The sequence below is a fragment of the Aythya marila genome (genome assembly GCF_965140915.1).
Source record: "Aythya marila genome assembly, chromosome: 24".
NCBI lineage: Eukaryota > Metazoa > Chordata > Aves > Anseriformes > Anatidae > Aythya > Aythya marila.
The window spans coordinates 187,297-208,263 of record NC_139065.1 but is presented as its reverse complement, the minus strand read 5'-3'; the positions used below and the strand labels follow the sequence as shown (position 1 = coordinate 208,263).

Below are 20,967 nucleotides of genomic sequence, written 5' to 3'. Positions count from 1 at the left end.
GTCAGCAGCCGGCGCCGGAAGAGCGCCCGCCGCGCCCCGCCCCGCCACGTGACCCCGGGGGCCGGCGGGCGGCCCCGAGGGCGCGGCCCGCGCCGGGACAGAGAGGGCGGAGGCGGGGGGGGCTTGTCTCAAAATCAGTAAAACTTTATTCTATTTCCATTCTTTGCCATTAACAGAAAAAAATTGGAGAAAGCAATGTTTGTTTTACAAAGATAATGCATCTCCCAGAGAAGAAAACCCTAAATCGAGAATAGAGGTAACATGAAAAAACAAACAAACAAAAAAAAAAAACAACACAGTACTGCCCTCTATTCAAAGAAAGGAACTCCTGATCTTTTTGGTAAAGTAATACTTAGACCAATCATTCAGTTTTCTTGCTTGATAACGTGTGACTGGGAAAACGGGGGAAGGGGCGGGGGGGCGGGGGGAAGCACACAGACATCAACTATTTCACCTTGATGAAAGTCTCAGTACAGCTATGGAAAGCCTAAGTATTTATTCTTTTACAGTACACTGGGTGCCGGCTGCAAAGAAGAAAAAAAAAAAAGTATTCACTTCAGGCACAACTTCTTTCTTTGTAAATTTAAATCAGTAAAAGAAACTGGGTTTAGAAGCTGCAGTGTTCTAAGCAGCAGCAAATTTGTGCATTGTTTTAAATATATTTAAATTACCACACTGATGGCACACCTCAGCCTTATGAAATTCTGCACTGCATGTGTTTCAGAACACTACAAAAATAAGTCTATCCCAGAAAGAGACTTTCACTGAGCTCTAACACAACTTTGCTGTCTAAAGAACTCAAGTTAAATGAAATATGAAAACATGGTAACATCTGGCCATCAACTTAAGTTATCTGAATGCTCATACAGATTTTCTGTAAAGTTGAACTTACTCCACCCTCATGGTCCTCATAGTTTGAGCAGAGCGAGCAGAAGTGAGCCTTCCACTTCCACTTAGAAGGAAAGATACAATGCAATCGAGTACTAAGGCATAGTAAAATATCTTGGCCAAAATAACAAAGAAAGCATAGATAACTGTAGTGCAGAATTCCATAAGGTCTACCAGAGTAGAGCTGTCTATAATGTTTACTCACATAGGCAATGTAGATTTGCAGTTACCAGTTGCGTTAAATGCACCATTCAAAACAAGCTTCTAAAATGTGATACTATAAGGCGCCACCTTAAGTTCTCCAGAATGCAACTGTGCATAATTTTAAAATGGTTTCATAAATTTATTTTAAACATAACATGAGAAGGTGTTAAAACTGGTGTAATAGCTTCTTAAAATTTGGAAGGGATGAATAGGGAGATATTCAGTACCCTTCACCAGCCCCCACCACTCAGTCGTACTTCAGGTATTGGCTTTGTTGATCAGTCTATAACACCAGCTTGACGGATCTTTCTCTCTGCACCAAATCCCTGCAAGAAAAAACAAAAGCTTTTTAAGGTCCAGCACCACGCTGTAAGGCAAACTTGTTTTGTTCCAACCATGTACAGCATTGGAACATTTCTAATTCACCACATTTGTCTTCAGAAACAGAGACAGTAACAAAACAGGGTTGTGTGGGTTACTCCTTACAAATTAAAACCATAACACTCATAAGTCCTAGCTTCATAGATTCCAGACACTTTATTCCTTCTGTAAATCAAGTGTTGACAAGACTTCTCATGCTCTACTGAAACCACAGCATACATTATCAACAGAGAGTATAGTGTCCCCAACTTCTGACCAAAATAGGCTCATCTCAACAGCAGGAGACTCATTTGTGATGGAATTGAAGTGGACACCACATTTCAAACAGTTTAGATTTCCAGTAGCAAAGACAATGCTATCCAAGTTAAAACGTAAACTGAAGTTATCCTGCAAGCAGCAGCTTTATATTTCGCTTACCTTTGAGTTATCCGGTCCCCTGGGCTGACGAAGAACTGTTAGACGAGGAGCATTGGCATCATCCAGATTAATGTTCTTTAAACGATTAACAAGTCTATCAGGTCGTGGAGCAGCAACAGCCTTAGCGCCTTCACTGTAACAAAGTCAACCACATGGAGTACTGATGAATTCCCAGAGGTGGTGTAAACTACTAAATTCAGTCACTTTCCATATTAAGTCATTACCATGATCTGTCTTGTTTGAAAGCAGACCTGGATGACACCGCAGATGTCTGCCTCAAAACCATTACTTTAACACACCACTAGACTGCAACAGCAGTAGATCAAAACAGTATTCTCATTCTCAAAGGGGGTATTTCTCCAGTAAGGGTGATGTAGTTACTATTAATGCATGCATGACAGTATTCCCTACTTTTCCGTTGCCTTTCACTACACCAATAAAAGGCTTGTGAGTTGCCAGCACACAGCAGCAGGATATAGTTATCCCTGAAGACAATGAGAACAGACTTTGGAAAGAAAAATTAAATATTATCACTTCCATGGCAACAGGAAGATTTCTCAGACTTAAGCAAAATACACATTTAAAATAAGATGGTACGATTTAGAAGTTGTTCAAAAGCACAAAAATAAAAAAAAAAAAATCAAACACGTATCTCCCCTAGAAATGATGCCCCTACCTCCCAGTCAAAAAAGACTGAAAAACACCTGCTCCTTAGGGAACAACTGGAAGTGTTATGCATAAAGCATGAATTGCCATAGTCCAGGAACTTCATACAGAATTCCATCTGTTTTCTTATCATTCGTTAATTTCTGCAAAGACCATCCTTGCTATGGGGGAGCTTCTTAAAAAGAGAATAAAAGCAGAACAAGCTATCTGCAATTAAGTAAAGCTGAATTCTGATGCTGCAAAGTACTGTATGTCTTACAAGCGCTGGTATTTCTCAGATGAGAAGCTCCCACTGAAGCCAGCTGAAATTCAGAGCTCCAGTTCTAGGAACAGCTAGCTCAGTTTACACGTAGCATGCACACTCTACTACTGATGCAGGCAGTCTGCTAGATTAAAACAGTGATTTTAAATCCTCACCAGACACGCCACACGTTACAGGCACTGCATTTCCCTGTGCGCTGGTTCAGGATTACTGAGAACTCCACTTCATCCCCAGCCTGTAGTTCCACACCATCCTGAACTTCTTTGACATGGAAGAAGAGCTTTTTGCTGTCACCCACTTCATAGTTAATGAAACCAAACTGAAAACCAACACATCATATGGTTATGTCTTTCCCCTTGATCCAAACAGATGCAACAACACACAGTATTGCACAATTTAACAACTTATAGGGAAAAAAAAACAAAAAAACAAAAAAAACAGGACTCCAAGGAGCCTAATGGAAGTGGAAATGCAACTTCTACACTGAACAGAACTCTACTTCTGGAAGTCTAGCCACACTTCTGGAGTTTCTAAAGGCACATTTAAACCCCAAAGCCTATAAGCAAGTTCTGAAAAATGCCTAAGTCCTGACATTTGAATTAAACAGAAAAAAAATCAAAATACATTGCTGCATATTCTTTTCTAAGACACCACCTTCAAAACTACGTAATAGAAACAATTTTTTTTTTTTTATAGCAGTGACAGACAAAAAAAGTTTGTTTTTTTTTTTGGGTGGTCCTGTACAGAGCCAGGAGTTGGACTTGATGATCCATGTGGATGCCTTCCATCTCATGATATTCTATGATAAAGCAATATCCAGCAAAACCCATCTGGCCTCTCCATAAGTAACTAGAGGTTAATGCTGCGGAATAACTATAGAAATGGACAGCATTCACAACACTTAGTTCTCTAACTATTCTGAGATGCAAATAACTAGGACAAAGGTCAAACTTCACATTTCAGGTAGACCACAATCATCAACTGCTTAATGCTGTGAACAAGCTTCTTCTAGAAGCAGATTAGGCTTTTTTTAAGAAACAAAACAAAAACAACTTTTTAATGCCTTCTTCAGCACAAACTAGTCAGATCAGTTTCTAAGACATCTCAATGAACACGACAGAGCAGCTCCTCAGAATCAGCCACAGTAAGAACTGCTGCTCCCTAGCACTGAAGCATCAGCTGATGTACTAGTTCACCTTTCCTGAAACCATGTTACACCCTGCACAAATCAGTAACTGGGTTTTATAAGCCTAGGTCCCTAGAACACAGTATAAAGCAATCCATTTGTGCACAACAAACTTCCTGCGTTCAAGTGCTGAAGCAGGTTTTCATCTACTGTATGCTAGCTCAAACACATGCATCTTGCCTTCAGAGCAGTATTCACTCACCTGATCTTTCACACATTCCACTGTGGCCCTGCGGAATGGTGTGATGTTGACAGCCATTGTCTGCCCATTTTGGCCAAGCACACAAAGCTGGAACTTAACTGTCTCCCCCTTTTGCAGACAGTCACCTTTGTTTGCCATTCCAACAATTCCAAATGGATAGAACTCCCCTTTCATCTCACCTTGAGGAAGAAAACACACATGACATAATTAAGAGTCTTTTTTCCTACCTGAGGGCATTTAGAACTTATTTCTGGTATTAGAAATAGTGTTTTTACTGTCATCTTAGTAGTGTGAATATAATCCTCAACACTTCCTTTTACATGTAATTTATTAAATTCCTACGTTTCACGTGTATCCAGGAAGAAAATAGTTATAATTTACCTTAGCTGAAGGACTATGTTTACTATACTTAAAGCAAGCCTCAGGTAAAAGCAGTAAGTCTTACCATCTTCCATGACTTCAATCATGCCCTGGTATTCAGTTTGTGTGGGATCTACACTGCGCAAAGGACGAATTACTTTACCAGAGTAAACGGTTGGATCGGCTTCTTCAGTGATACCATTCACTGAAAAGAAACAGACAGTGCAAGAATCAGGAAATTCTAGGTATACTTCTTTTTAAAAATAAAAAGTGACTGATTCATATTGACCACAAGCCTATAGTTTGCACCAGAACAAACTTACAACAGTACACGATCGCCCAGTAAAACCAGAACAGCTCTAATTCAGCAATATGTAGCGATAGCTTTTGTAATCAAGTCCACGCAGACAGTTCAAGAGCAGAAATTGAAGGGTATTAGCTTCTCATGAAACTACAGACCATAGAACCTGAAAAAGCACGCTGAAGGATTTTACTTCTCCTACCATTGCACTCCCAGCTCCCTTTGATCCGTCAATGTTGGTTAAGCATGCATTTTGCACCCCAAAATCCTTAATACCCACACCTGCAATTTTTCTTAGAGGAACAGCACAACTAGAATTACTAATTTTGCCACTAGGTTTCTCCTCATAGAATTGCAAACTTTAACTATCAGCACATCTCAAGGGCCTTTTAAGCAGAAATTACCAGGTAGAGTCTTACCTGCATGTGTTTTGTTCACCTTTTCTGCACTGACTTTGTTTCCTTTGCCTTTTGACAAACTGTATTCAACTGTGTCTCCAAGTTCCAGGCTATCAATATCACCACAGTACTCACTACAGGAATAAAATTATATGCAATTTTCCTTTAGTTACGTGACAACAGCGATGCTCATCCAACATTTACATAGGTTGATTAGAATCCTTTTAATTGACTCAGCATCTCACATTTTCAAGAAATACTCATTCAAGAAAGTGAAACTTCAAATACACTATTCAGTAACTGTATTTCTTGGCCTGGTATTCAGAGGCCTAGGTCACAAAGAACATTGACTAACAGAAAAGCCTGAACCAGTCCAGCAGATATAATCAATGGAACTTGAGAAATCTAAGCATATAACCACGTGAGGTCCAAGAGTTAAACAGTCATTTGTACAAAAAGGATCGTCATTCACCTGTAGTGGAAGAAGATCTCCTTATCATGATTAGCTGTTTCAATAAATCCAAAGTTATCTTTCAGGGCTGCCACATATCCCAAAAGCCTCTTGGAACTATAATTGCGTCCAAGCATTCTGACAGAAACAGCTGTTTGCAGACCAGTTCTCTTCACTTCACAAACGCTGAACTCAACCTGTTTAAGAGGTACATATCAATACTACAGACAAAACTCATCAACAACAAAAGCAATAAAAATACCCTACAACCCAGACAACTCATTTCAAGGCTGTGTAGCTGGAATCAACATCTAGGTTCTGCAGGAAAGCCATCTCCTAGCCACTATTCTCCCAGAAACATCTGTCAGTCACTGACATTTATTACATTCCAGAGAAGGGCAGAGTCAGTGTAACACCTAGAAAAGTGAGCCAGCCTCTACTACTCTGCTTCTTTTGACCACTACATATAAAGTTTCTTACCTTTATGTGGTTTGCCTCTTTGCACCACACATCATCAGTGACCCACAGTGAGCATGTACGTAGTTTGGCTCACTCCTTTTATAATTTTAAAAGCAGTAATCATTGCCTTTCTGCAGTACTCCTGCATGGCTCCTGAACATTAAGTTTTCAGGCTGCTCTTCCAGATCTATCAGCTTTTTCCCCAGTCACTATTTCCCTGGCCATTTTGCTGCTAAGGAAACATCCTGCTTTTTCAACATCCATCTCATTGTCTTTATGCTAACCTCCTCTTGATTATTCACAAGTGGAGTCAGTGTCTTTATAAGCAAGGCTAAGAATTTTTTTACTTATAAAATGTATAATTTACATAGCAAGACAGTATTTTTATATATGTGTCACCAGGTTTTAGAATATACTTTCTTAGCCATAGAGAAGATTAAGCCACTCAAACCCAGTCCAGAATAAAAGAAAAAGTTGACTCCTCAGGTGCCTTGTCCTTCATTTAAGGAAGGCAACAAATTCAGTAACAAGGCAAAGAGAAGCTCTCATCTTGAAGTGCACGAAAAAGTATTCCCCAATGGTATACTTAATTATATTGCCTTATCTCCAATCTGTGGATTAGCAGATCCTTCCACATCCTTGGCCTGGTAAGGAATGGTCAGTTTTACTCCACAGTCATCATAAACAATTATTCCATCCTCGGCTTCCTAAAGACAAGATATCAAGATTCAGCAATTAGTGTCTTATTTATTATCAAACAAGCTTACTACATATAATTTAAGCACTGCTCTTTGCATTTGTATTGCAGCAACTGGTAAGAAATGCAGAACAATGAACTCTGAATAAGATCAAAAAACACAGGCTTCAAATGACATAACCCTGTCTAGTAAGAGCCAGAATTTACTTTTTTTTTTTTTTTATTCTCTAAAGATACTATTCCTGTGAAGTATTTATGGAAAGTTTAATTATTCTATCATAGTTTAAAGCAGCAGAACAAATAGAAGAGGCACTTCTCCAACCCTAGAACTTTAATTTCAACCATTTCTAGCATCTTCTGCAGTATGAGGTAGAAAGAGGATCTTCTCATCAAGTTCTTGTAAATTACCCTCAACTGCAGTATCATTAACCGTGCTCTTAGTATCTCATTTCACAGAAATTGGTTTTCATTGAGTGCTGTCATTAGCAATTCAATGCAGTCCATATTTATGTAGGATAACCAGTGCTTCAGAATGTTCAGTTACAGATTTAAAAGCAGCAGCCTTAGTCTGCAAAGCCAGAAACACAGCACAGCTGCTTCTTGCATACTACCTTCTCTTTGCCTTTATTAGGGCTAGTGGCTTTAGCTGGAGTGGCTTCTTTGTCTATAGTGCCCACAAAACGGTGATCTGATTGGGTGTGGAAAGAAACCGTGCCCTTCGGAAGTTTTTTAATCCTAATAGCATGATTTCTTTGGGCAGACAGCATATCCTGAAAAACAAGATCAATAAGATCTTAGACAGGCTGCATGTTAATGCTTTTGTGAAATCTTAGTTTTCAAAGAAATTGTACTACTCACAGGAACCACAGTAAACTCTACTTCATCAGAAATATGGAGTTGGTTTCCATCCATAATTTCACTGAAGTGAAAGAACATACGAGCATCCCTGTCAACACATTTAATGAAGCCAAAGCCATCTCTCATCGCTGCGATCACACCCTGAAAATAACCAGAGGGACAATTAGTTTTGCTACACATACATAACATTTGTCTGTAATAAGATAGAACTGTGGAGTACATAATAATCTGAACGTAAAGCTCCAATCCTACAAAAACGCTTCTTAATATATGCACTTCTCTGTGAACTGTAGTGCTCATGGTTACAGCCAGCCTGAAATTCAAGCAAACCCCACTTACCTAGATTCCTCAGCTCACTCTCTTATTCATATGAAGTAGAAAGTGAAGCAGAAAAGATGAGTTTAAGCCAATAACAAGGACTACAGTCAAAGAACCTGATATTACTGCTACCCATACACAGGTTAGTTTTGTCCAGCACTTTTTACAGGAATGAGATATTCTTTAATACTGACCTGCACATCTATCTCAGTCACCTTCACCCATCAAGAGCTGCTCTGCATATGACAGAACTTAGCTCTTTAGCATCCTTCTGTTTGAATCTCAGGCAGAGATTGTACAAAGAACAGTAAGACCAAAATTCAGAAGCCGAACACATTATCTCCCCCGATTCTTAAGACTTTTCACTGCCTGTACCAGAGAATTCTCAAGTTCTTCCAGCTTTCCTAAGGAACTGGAATTACCTACTTAGACTCAAGACCATTAAAACTTTTAAGTGTTCAAGACTGTGTTACTAATGTGTCTGCTATAACCAGCTAGCAATCCACTCCAAGAAGGCCAATTAACCTTTACTTTTCTTATATAATTTCATTTACTGAGTAGTTAACTTTTTATTTTCATAAAGGAGAAGTGTACAGAATTAATTCTGGATTTTCTACTATTTAAGCACAGTCTCGGAAGAGTGTCTGACTTCAGAAAAGGCAATGAAAGAAAAGACATTAGTGATTTTCACATTATGTTATTGAGACAACTACCCCAGTTTTCACCTTCATTCCTTCCCCTCAAGAAATAAAGACTTAAAAATAGATACTTGCCATTTCCCTAGTTTCATTAGTAAACTGGAAAGTATTTGGGAGAACCTCTATATTGGTGGCTCGTTCCAGTTTGTCACGCCTGTCTGTTGAAATATTGAATCGAACGTGGTCACTTTCCAGCAAAGTCACCTTGGATTTTGTATCTTTGTCTCCAAATGGAAGTTCTTTAGGAATCACAAAGTCAACTTTGATGCGGCCAGGTAACGGATCATTCTAGTGGACAGAAAAACGTAACACAAAAGTTTAGTTCACCTACGAAGCTCAGCATTCAAAACTTTATATAAGCACTTGGGAAAACGCTTATTAAGCAGCACAGTTTCATTCCCACGTTTGAGGTTGGAAGGCATCACATCTGAGTGACTGCTCCTAAGATTACAGTGGCATTACTAGAATTTAATTTAGTTTCTCTCTTACCTATTAAATCAGCAGTTCCACAGACTTCAGCTTCACTGCAAACAGAATAGTTTGCAGAAACACTACTACTAACAGGTGTACTGGACAACACCAAATGCCTGCTTGATTCTATCCACAAGGCTTCATTTATAGCATTTCTAATTTGCAATTTTACAGCGCACACCAAAATACAAGTTTTTTTGTTTGTTTGTTTGTTTGTTTTTTTTTTTTTAAGTACTAAACAAGTATTGCCAAATAAATAAAGAATCTATTTTGAGAATTAAGTTCAGGCTTTCCTGTTAAGTGTTCAAGAACACCTGCTCCACACACACATGCACAAAAAAAAAATCCACCAAACACAAAACAAAACCCAGAACTGGCCTAAACACTTAAGATAAGTGGTTTCATGTACACCCTTCCCTAAAAGCCAAACATTAAAGGTCAAGTCATCTCTGTCAAAAAAAAAAAAAACAAAAAAAAACCACTTCATAAACTGATCAAAGGAATCCATAAAACACATTTTCTTCCCTTTTCACTATGCTTTTGCCTTTAACATACAGCCTTAGGGGGAAAAAAAAAAAAAAAAAGTCCCTATTTTTCAGTTGGAAGTATTTGAAAGATTAAAAGACAACACACATTGCACAAGGTACGCTATCATTTATTACCCTAATCCCTGGTCCTTACAAACTTTAGAAAAATTTCTTACTGTGACTGCTGTCAACGGTTTTTACAAGTTAAGCAGTCTTCTACTCTGACATGATGCTCACATAGTAGACTGTTACAGAAAAAGGGGAGCTTTCTCTGCTTGAAATCCAATACATTATTTCACAAACTTAAATACTGAAATGCACCTGATTTTTGCTGGGTACTTTTGGAATTACTTTGGTTACAGTTCCTTCAAAGTGTTCAATGCTGATATCTTCAAAAATAACAGTTCCTTGTGGCAGCAGTCTTACATCTGTTGCAACTTCTTTACCCTGAAAGTACAAAGCCAGTTAAATATCCATATTGAAGTGGTAAGGCAACAGATTATTTTCCTATGAACTTCCTCCCCTCCCCCTTCTTTTTACAAGCAAATTTGAAAAAACAGAGAGATGTCCAGTTGCACCCTAGGATCTCATCTTCAGTTTTTACTGGATTTCGTCTTACATTTCTGTCTTTGATTGTAAACTCCACATCATCACCAGGCTGTAAGGCTTCTAGGTCACCTTTAAATTCACTATAGTGAAAGAATATCTCCTTCACGACATCACCCCTCTCAATAAATCCAAAGGCTTCCTAAGAACAGAACAAAGTGTTTAATAAATTGCCAAATCAATATACCATCTTACAAGTTCTAGCAAACACAATACAAGATTATGCCATCCCAGTACAGCAATCTCATTAGTGCATACACCTTAGACTACCACAACAAATATATTAAGGGAAACAAACAGGAGTTCCTTTGTTTTCAAGGAGGTTATTAGTATCAAAGATTAGATATTTAAACCATTTCACCCAGTTGACCTTCACACCTCCAAACTCTTAATAACTCTTAATGCACTGAATTTACTTAGACTACCACTTTTCAGAGAAGCATTTAATCTTCAAGTAATATTTTGAAGCTAAAGCATCACTTACTTTCATGGCACAGACTACTCCTTGACAGCGGGCTTGTTTCTTTTTTAATAGCATAATGTTACGAGCACTTACAGCACCAGTACTAGAGGGAAGAAGTAAACATAATAAACCTGAAACACTTAAACTGGAGAAAAAATAAAATCTTATTTCATAATGACATTTCAGCTCTTAGAACAGGCATGAAGCTGCCTGACTACTAAAAGAGAAGTATGAGATCAGAATTGTAATACCAACTTACTGTTTATTTGTATCAATTACAAAGTTTATTTTATCTCCTGTTTCCAGCTGAATATTTCCTTCAACATCCTCTGGGGTGTAAGTCAGGTAAAACACTTCCTGTAAATTAACGTTGACTAATATTACTCTACTTGCAAAATAGTCAATTCGAAGAATTATTAACACTTTTCAGTGACAGTAACTGCTATTAAAGAAATTAATTTACTAAGAAAATTGAAAATGATCAAACACTGCATGCAAAAACATACTTTCTTCCAGTGTTGTTTTCCTAAGTCCATAACAACCAAGTTAAATTGAAAGGTATGTACATGGCTAACTTTAAATGTTGATTTCTAAACTTTCAAAGTTCAAACTAAGAATACATGAATGTTACATAATCAAGCTTTGTTCAGTTTTAAAACTGAAGAACAACTGAACTCTTTGGTTCCATATTAAATTCTCCATAGATACAGGTGGGCAAGCAAGCTGTACAATTAATGTATTTGCTTGTAGCAATTACCAAAGTATGCTTTTTATTTTTTTCCCCCTTCTAATAACTACAGTTCTTAGGACTATCAATTGTCTCCATTGCGTCAGATTTTTTGCTCATAGACCATAGTGACGGATCAGTCAAGAGTTCAAATAAAATACATAAGCTTTACCCCATTACGTTCGTAGCATACACTCCCTGTTGGACTCTGACCCGGGGCAGCTGGAGATTTACTCTCTAAATTGTGAGGAACAGCACACACAACCTACCAGTCAAAAAAAAAAAAAATCCATTGCTAGTCATTTCAGGAGCAGCATTGTTGAAAACAGAATGAATCTCAGTAGCCTCTATTATACATTCAAGGATGCAGTTCTAGTTTTAACTCAACAGGGAATGCCTTGCTGTAACGTTTCAACCTTATAGAACACCTGTTGACTTGAAGAACTGTTTGGAGCAAAGCAACAGGTCATGCCAAACCTCTGAATTTCTAACAGAGTAACAAAAATAGATTTCGCTATAACTGAATACTGTATGCAGTTAATGTGCACACTAAATGAATCTGTCATTCCTGAAGTAAAGGATGGAAATTGTGTGAATTGAAAATAGACATTTATCACAGGCACTAACTTGTCCATTTATTCGCTCTTCAGGTAATATTTCTGGTTTGATCTTCACCAATTTAACAGCAATGGGTTTTCCAGTTCGGCGATCAGAAGACACCTCAAATTCAACATCGTCTACAAAATAATCAAACACAGTAATGGCATTATATACATTTTTTTAATCCCTAATGGTTACATCTGATAATTCACTGCTTGTACCTCAACACAACAAAATAAAACTCAGGTACTTTTGTTACCTAGGAAGGATATGCTGTTTGCAGAACTTCTCTGCTTATTCCCTCCTTTTGCTAAAGAACCATTCCACTGTAAAGGCTTGCCCAGCAATACTTCCTCTCCCCTTCCCTCCTGCTCACCATATAACAGACCTCACACTGAAGGAGTTCAGACTACGTAACATTGTTATTGAACAGTTTATAACCTTAATTGCCACATAGATCAGTGGCAACCTCCCCGTTCTGCAAAACGGTCAGCAATCTTAAAATGAATTATTAAAAAAGTAGTGAGGCACAGTCTTACACAGTCTAAGCACTTGTTTCTTAGTCGTGTAACTTTGACTTAACACTGCACCTTTTTCCAGAACAGCCACATTTGTATTAATACAAGCTGTAGTAAAGATCTTTCACCAGGAGTGTGAGATTAATTCAATCATCTTTTTAGCCCATCAGGAGCAACAGAACACATCTGTTAATGCCACAAGATAAAAAGGTTTTCTACCACAAGTAAAGACTGGTCTTCACTTGGTCAAAAAGCTGCCTAATTACCTCCTACTTTGAGCTCCTGTAAGTTGCCATTATATTGTGAACAGTGGAAGAACAGTCTAGCTTGCCGTTCTGAACACTGAATGAATCCGTAAGAGGTCAGCAGTTTTTCTATAACCCCAGTCTCACGCAGTGCTGCCGAAGTACCATTGGGGTACCCGTTGTGTCCATTGTTGTGGAGAAGGTTTGGATCAAAGCTCATCTGTACAAAAGAAAACATAGCAAGAACAAAAAAAAACAAAACAAAACAAAAAAAAAAAGCATGCTACTTAAGTCTCTCCATAAACGCATAACAGAATAAGACACACAACAGCTTGTGGAATTTACTGTAACAGGCAAACTCTAACCATTTTTAAAATACAGTAAGAATTCCAAAACTGTCTAGCTCTTGTAAAACAGCAATTCTTAAATTCAGACAGGCAACAGAACATATCCAGAAATAAAACACTGAAATAAAGCCTGCTTAGACCAAAACAAGCTTATGACTTTCCTAAGTACATCTCAGACAAAGCACTCCTACATTCACCATTTCATATCAGACAAGCCTGAAAACACCTAAAACACCTGTTCTTCCAAAAGAAAAAGGAAAATACCAGTCCTCATGCCACTGTACACAGCAGCTTCTCAGCAGAAGTCAGCTTTCAACCATGGTTCCCACATGGTTCTAAAAAACTACTGGTAATAATCTAATGGTAAAACTATTAAGAATAACCCATGCGGTTTTATTTTTCCTGGAACATTTCCACTTTCATACTACTGTTTACATGTTATTTAAAGTTCCACTTGAAAATGATGTTATACCAAAACCTAAGAGGTATTTTCACTCATTTTGTTTTGCAGGAGTGTCATTCTGACGTGAAAATGTCTATAAAGCTTCCAAAAGAAAAAGAGATACTTCATAACTGTCAAAACCTCAAGGGAATGAGGGTATTCTATTGCAGCGTAGAACCACAGCACCAGCGCAAGGCAACAGTACAACCTGGCAGTTTACAAATACCAAACAAAATATGTACCTGCTACATGAACAGCTGCTTCGCAAGCAAATTACCAATGGATTTTATTGCCCCAGCACTCATACTGTTTGGGAGTTCAGTAATGCACTGTGTTACATAAGGTATTGTAGAACAAGACAAAAAAATGCAGTACTGTCTGTTAAGAGTGGTGTGATAAGCTACAGTGTAACAGCCAAGCAGTTACCCAATCAATTTTAATCAATACTGCATTCCTATTCTACAATTATGAGAAGTCAAGGTTTGGGGGGTATCCTGAAACTGTGATAACGGGCATAAATACTATTATATGCTCAATTAGGTGTAAAATACCAACGTATCTGAAAATACATTGAATCAAAGACATGACCCCCGTAGAGAACCATTGGAAACTCCAGTCTACCTTCCTCCCCAAAGGCCTCATGTCAACGAGAAATGAGGGCAGCCAGCCTGTTGTCTAGCTCAGTCTTGAAAACCTCCAGTGACCTAGGTTCCACCATCTTTCTGGGTAACCTTGTGTCAATGTTGTTATTTGCTCCCAGCAAAGAAGTATTTCCCTTATGTCCAGACTAAATTGTTTAATGGACAAAGACCACAGGAACTGCACCTTTTTCATGCAGTAGATCATGTTTAGAGGACACATTTTCTCATAATATCTAATTTAAAAGAACACTATACCAAGCTGCTAAGAGCTGCACATTACTCCCTGCCAGCATTACATATGAACCCTCATCTTTTGAATAAGGCAACCCCTAGGACATCCGATTAAAAAGGAAGATACCCCTGTGGAAGACAACAGCTGATGCGTTTCATTTTAAGCCACCCTAGAGTTTGAAATACTTTTCCAAATTAAATTAGTACTGCAAAATGGCTGTGGGAAGGGAACAAGATGTATTATTAAACCTTTTCACAAAAGAATGGGTTAATGGTCTTGCCTATTATGAAAGCTCAAATCAGTGTGACAAATGCTTTTTGTCAGTCATGGATAAAATGGTCTTTTCACACCTCCAGTGCTGGCTGAGTACACAAACATCCCCTGCTACAATGGCAAAGAAATTAAGTAATAGGTTACGACTAAAGGTACATCAGTTACAGGAAATAACAAAAATCTACCTAAGAAACAAGTTCAGAATAGCATAGCTTAGTGTTAGAACAATACTATTATCTCTTGCTCAAAGATCATCATTGCACGATGCCATCTGAACACCCTGGGTTTAAAGGAGAATTTATCATTTTAGCACAAAGCAACATAGTGGGTCTTCGATCAACTAAAGCCTGACAACTTAAGTTCAAGGAGAGAGATACTCCTCAGGGTGGCACTAAGATTTGCTGCAGAGGGCAAGGCATGGCATAACGTATCAGCAGTCTTTCCAGACGCTTGTCATATTGCCACAACTGTTCAATGCTGTAACAGAGCACAAAATAGCAACAAAAAACCTACACGCACCAATTCTGGTAAGTGAATAAAAACATAAAAACAGATAGAATTATTGTCACAAAACTGTTCTCTAAGAAACATCTACCAGGAGTACTGTCACAAAATCGTTAAGAAACTTCTAGGAATAGCCTACAAGATAGGTATTAACGTACAAACAAGACTTGTTCAGACTTGAAATATAATGGTTATATACTGGACCACAACCACCTGGCTGTGCTGTTCACTCACAACAGCTCACTCCCATTTTTAACACAGCTCATTAGTCAATTAACAAGAGTAAGAGCTATGAATATAGTTCAGCAATACAAGTACTTAGAAGAAGAGAAAAAAACTGTGCAGTAAGATGGAAAGGAAGCTAAACAGAGATTACACAAACTGAGGAAACCAGTAGTTTTGGGAAAAAAAAGAGATTGAAATCACACCACTTTTACTAGAATAGAGAAACATTAATAACCAGCTAAGGTTATAAAACAAGTACTGTTAAATAGAACTATAACACGAGTAATATTAATTCATCATACTACAACCAAATCAACATTGTGACAGAACTGTTAAAAAAAAAAACAACAAAAAATAGCCTTCTGCTAATAACCTGTTTCCAATTAAGTTTGAAAGAATGTAACTCTTTAAATAGCACATGCACCAACCTCGCAGTGATATTCAAATATTGCACTTTCAGTAGTATTAGCTGATTCTTCTGTTTCAGCACGAAGTTTCAAAGGATGAAGACTGCTATTTGACAGAGAGAGAGAGCACGCAAGAGAAAGTGATCTATCAAGCTAATAAAGAATACAATTGCTGCTGCCCTGGGCAGTTTCAACACAGCACTGGAGAAAACAAAGACTACTAGCAGCGTTGGGACGTGCTTTTTTGAAGCTGTTGAGTAGGCACAAACTTCTGGTTTCAGATCAAGCCTTGTATCTTCAGTGTAAGTTTCCTCTTCTTTGGTCTTGAGTTGTTGTTACGATGTGGTATATTCTTTTCCTGATCTGAACTTGAAGCAGCAGTTTCAGGTGGTAAATTCTGTTCTGTTCCACTTCATACTGGAAAGAGAAAAAAGACACACACTAAGAATAACTTTAACAGAAACTATACAGCCCTAGCTGTTCCTATGAATAGGCACATAATATCCTCTACCTTAATGCTACAGGTTTGATCCACACTAGGAAAAGCCGTCTTACAGATGTATTTGGCGTTCCCATTTTCAATTTTGGTTTCCCAAGAAACTCTACCTCCAGCCAGTGATATGCTATTTCTAATTTTAAACTCTTCAGATGCAGTTACACATTCCAGGAAAGGCCCCAGTTTGTACAACTAAAACAGCAACCTTTTTTCTTTTTGATGAATATCAGCATCATTTAATACACGATGTAGTCCTATTATTGCTACCAATAGCTTTATATGGGTACAGCCCCATAATTAATCAACAAGAACTTGCACACACTTTCAAAATAGCCACATGATACAAAGAGGAGATGAACTAGGATTTCCTGATGATTTTTGTTCTGAAAGGTAAGTCAAAGACCAGCAAAACCCTTAAAGCACCTTTAGCTTTGTATGAAAATAAACAAGCTTCTGAATTATTCCTACAGATGCTATATTCCTATTCTACACAGACCATATGCATGCCAGCACAGCTTGTAAAATAACCACAGAGTCAATCTCTGGCCTTCTTAAACCCCTGTTTACAAACCGTTGATGAAATATAGAAAATATTTGTACAGATAACATAACACAGAAGCCTCTCCCCAACAGCAACTAGATTAACACTTATCTCCTAGTGTTCTGTGGTACCACTTTGTGTTTTCACGGGAAAGCAGCTTAGACAGAATGCCACCTACCACATGAAATAGAAAGCTTATGAAGACAACTACTTTTAAAATAATATTTAAAAAAAATCAAGCTTTATTTTGAGTTTGTTACTTACTTAGTAAATAAATAAGAAAACAGGGGGAGTGGAGATTTTTGCACATAAATCCTGTTAAGAAGCAACATAGCTGTGAATCTATGGATAAATTAGCATGTTACAAAGCAATCTAAAAGCATGAATCCCCTGAGCATATAACTCTTCCTGAAGTCATTCCACAAGCTCCGCAATGAATGAATAAAAATATGGACAAAGCCTATTTCCCCACTGTAGTTAGAAACACAATTTTTCATTTTACAATGAGCTTTGAATTTCCTTTAGTGAACTGTGAAGCTGGAACAGTCCACTTAAAAAACAAAAACCATGAATTTAAATGAACACAAAGACATTTTAACACTTAGCACAGTGAGTGCTGACTGCAGTCAGCCACTCCAGATAAACACTCTGAACCTTCAAAAGCATACAAAGGACGCATGCAAATTCACCAGCTGGTTTTCACAGAAATTTATATTTCAGCTATCTCCCCTCCATATAAAACATCTTCCTTTAGCCATCAATCAGAACTACTTTGGTCTGCATTAAGCTTTCTTGTCACACCACACATACACAAGAGACTAAATGTGAAACTGAACTAGGGCAGAAATCCAACTGCAGGTACAAAGAAGTATGTGGCATAAAAGGTTTGCAGTGAAGGACTAAACTATATTAATAAAGTGAAATAAGAAGACTTACAGCTAATACAAAAATAATAGAATCGCTAGGTTTTTCACACACCTCTTTACAAGATTCAAACAACCTTTATCACTATCTCTTTCACGATAAAACAAACATTCCCCCAAGTTCAACAGAAACGAAGCAGGCACACACCACACCATGGGAACTGCAGAGAAACGTATCATCTTATTATTAAAACACTTCTCTCTCACTTAGTTAGACTAATATTGTTAGAGCTCTACAAGAGCTACTAGTTAGATCAAACTACATTTCACACTTCTGGGGCATGGAATGTATTATGTTTTCAGAGAACAATCAAAACACCTGTCTGCCCAAAGATGACTAAAACAAATGTTGCCAGGTAATGGCATAAAGATTAAGATTTTCCCTTAAAAGCAGGTTTGACTCATTTACTACATTCACTATGTTTAATCATTCCAAAAAAAAAAAAAAAAAGGAAAAAAAAAGGGCAGAAGAATGAAGCAAGCTAAAGTCAAGAAAAAACTGGAAAATGGGTGTGTGCATCTGCTCAAGTTTTTTACTTTCTAATTCAGCTACTATAAATACTCCTCCAAATGGTAAACACCCTGAGCAACTGCCCAGCCCCTGGGTCACAGCGGACAGTGCATTTCTGTATTTACAGCTGAACAAATTAGTGCAAAGGCAACGAAGAGACAGAGCTGGATTAGTCCTGTTCTTGGAGTCTTTCCGATGTGGATTTTGCTAGATGACAGTAAGTCACACGCAGTTGTTCATACCTTGAAATCTATACAGCCTAGCAGTAAAGACTGCCAGATTAGACGCTTTGATTCTCATTTTCTTCACACAGACAGGTATGTATCTGTGAGAACACGTATTTCACAGAATTAATGCAAGGGCTTCTAGATGTAATCCCCTCTTATGTATGATTAAATTTAACAGAGATAAAACTTTGCATTTTTATTATGAATTCACAGCTCAGCTGCTTGATGACACTGGGAGGTAACGCCATTGCACATCTGAGGCGGTTATCAGATGGAAGTACCGAGTATCATCTCTTGAACACTCCAACCAAAATACGACAGCAGCGGTATCGGCTACCTGGTATTTACTAGATTACTGAACACATCTACTTAAAAAAAAAAAAAAAAAAAAAGAGCTACAGCGAAAAAAATCCAACGCCAATTTAATGCTTTTGGTATCATCGATTGAAAATAAAAAAAAAAATTTAAAAAGTATCAAAAGCAGAGCTCAGGGAAGGGCCCCACGCCCGCTTTAACCCCGCCGAGCAGCACCGAGCCCGCCCCGCACCGCCGGCCTCGGGGCGCCGCCAGCCGCAGGAGGCGCGCACCAAGATGGAGGCCGCGAGCTCCGCCGAGGGGCGGCGCCAGGAGCCCCGGGCAGCGGCGCGCCGGGCGGGGGCAGCGGGCAGCACATCGCCGCGGGGGCTGCCGAGGGGCCGCGCCGGGCTCGGCCGCAGCGCTGGGAGGGGCCGGGGCCGGGGCCGCCCTCCCCGCACACAAAGGGGGCGATGGCGGCCGCTCCCCGCACACAAAGGGACAGGGCCGGGGCCCGGCTCTGCGGCGGGCGGGGCCGCGCGCGGGGCACGCCGGGAGCTGCCGGCCACCGCCATCGCCCCCCCCCCTCCTCGCGGCCGCCCCTCCCCCCAGGAGGCCCAGCGCCGAGGCCTCGCCCGGGGCCTGCCGGGACCCGTAGTCTCCCCCCCGCGGCGCCCCGGCCGAGCCGGCGCCTATCGCCCTGCAGCCCCCAGCAGCCCCCGCGGCGCGGCACGCCGCGCGGCACGCCGGGAAAGCGAGTTCCGGAGCCGCCGTCGCCGCCCCGCCCCCGCGGCCGGGCGGGACTCCGGCCCCCCGGGGCCCCCGCGGCGGGGCCTCCGCCCGCGGGACGCCGGGAAACGTAGTGCGCGCGCCGCCAAGGCCCGGCGGCCCCCGGCCCCCCGTCGCCGCGGGCCGCGGCCCAGAGGGCGGCCCGCCCCCGCCCCGCGCTCTCCCCGCTCGGCGCGGCCGACGAGCGGCGCGGGGCAGCCTCCCCCCGCCGGGCCCGCGGCGGCAGGCGGGGCGCGAGGCCGGAGGCGCCTCCCGCCTCGCTCGCCGCCCCCCGGAGGCCCCCGGTCCCCCCTCGCTCGCGCCAGCGCCGTCTCCGCCGCGCCGGGAGCCGCCGCCCGCCGCACTCACCCCCCCAGCTCAGCGCCCCCGCTCCAGCGCCGCCATGAGCAGCACGGCCCAGCACGTAGGAACAAATCCCGGCCTCTCGCGAGAACGCGGGGCGGAGCCGCGCCTGCGCCCGCAGCGGCCCCCAGCGGTCGCATGGTGCGCATGCGCGCCGGGCACCAGGCCAACGGCGCAGCCCCGCGCGGCGGCTTCTGCGCAGGCGAGCGCCCGGCGGGCCCCGCCCCCCCCCCCCTCCTTCCGAGCGAAGGGGGCGGGGCCGGGCGGGGGCCGGTCCCGGCCTCGGTCCCGCTGCAGCGCGGGGCACGGAGCTGCGGGGCCCAGGGGAACGCGGCGCTACCGGGGGCAGGCCCGGTGCCGGGGAACAGCCCCGCCTGCAGCGGAACCCTCGCCTCGGGGCCCGGCGCGGGGCCCGTCCGCCCCTGCCGCCCGCCCGGGCACACGGCTCGGCAGCGCTGCCCTGGGGGCTCCTGCCTGCAGCCTCCAGCCGGAGCCCAGCCCTTTCGCACCGAAATCCCCGGCAGCCCTACCGCCTACAGGCACGCCGGCACGGGCTGCGTTCTCACACAGCCAAAGTAGGACAGCAGCAAGTGAACAAATTTCAGCCTCCTGCTAACGCAGCTACTGCTAATTAGCAATGACCTCGTTAGTCAGAGCAACGGCTGTTTAGTTTCCAATTCTTCAGGCTGCATGACAATGAGCCTATGAAAAGAACTTTAAACCACACGAGTGTATCTAAGGTAAAAAAGCACTGTCACACACTTCAGATTACATTAATTTAAAAAAGATCAAATGCAGTATTTTTGGTCTTTGTAGTATTTCTTTTGAGCATCAAGGTAAAATGAGAATGGGGATGCAAAAGATTTCAGT

The 20,967-nt window shown here is 41.1% G+C and overlaps 1 protein-coding gene across 3 annotated transcripts; it reads right to left on the bottom strand.

Moving 5' to 3' along the window:
- Nucleotides 1-123: 123 nt before the first annotated feature.
- CSDE1 (cold shock domain containing E1) lies at nt 124-20,186 on the bottom strand. Of its 3 annotated transcripts, XM_082778501.1 has the most exons (21): nt 20,104-20,186; nt 15,996-16,391; nt 12,925-13,123; nt 12,168-12,277; nt 11,713-11,805; nt 11,073-11,170; nt 10,835-10,916; nt 10,364-10,492; nt 10,066-10,191; nt 8,822-9,034; nt 7,731-7,871; nt 7,484-7,642; nt 6,775-6,882; nt 5,738-5,913; nt 5,287-5,399; nt 4,652-4,771; nt 4,207-4,385; nt 2,974-3,137; nt 1,891-2,023; nt 1,350-1,418; nt 124-524 (listed from the first exon to the last, which is right to left on the bottom strand). In XM_082778501.1, exons 3-20 carry the CDS (start codon nt 13,121-13,123, stop codon nt 1,371-1,373), a joined length of 2,391 nt encoding a protein of 796 aa, XP_082634627.1. In that variant the 5' UTR covers nt 15,996-16,391; nt 20,104-20,186; the 3' UTR covers nt 124-524; nt 1,350-1,370. The 3 variants fall into 3 exon arrangements, with proteins under 3 accessions (XP_082634627.1, XP_082634625.1, XP_082634626.1); XM_082778499.1 differs by having other exon boundaries at nt 124-1,418; XM_082778500.1 differs by lacking the exon at nt 20,104-20,186 and adding an exon at nt 18,688-18,766 and having other exon boundaries at nt 124-1,418.
- Nucleotides 20,187-20,967: the final 781 nt, after the last annotated feature.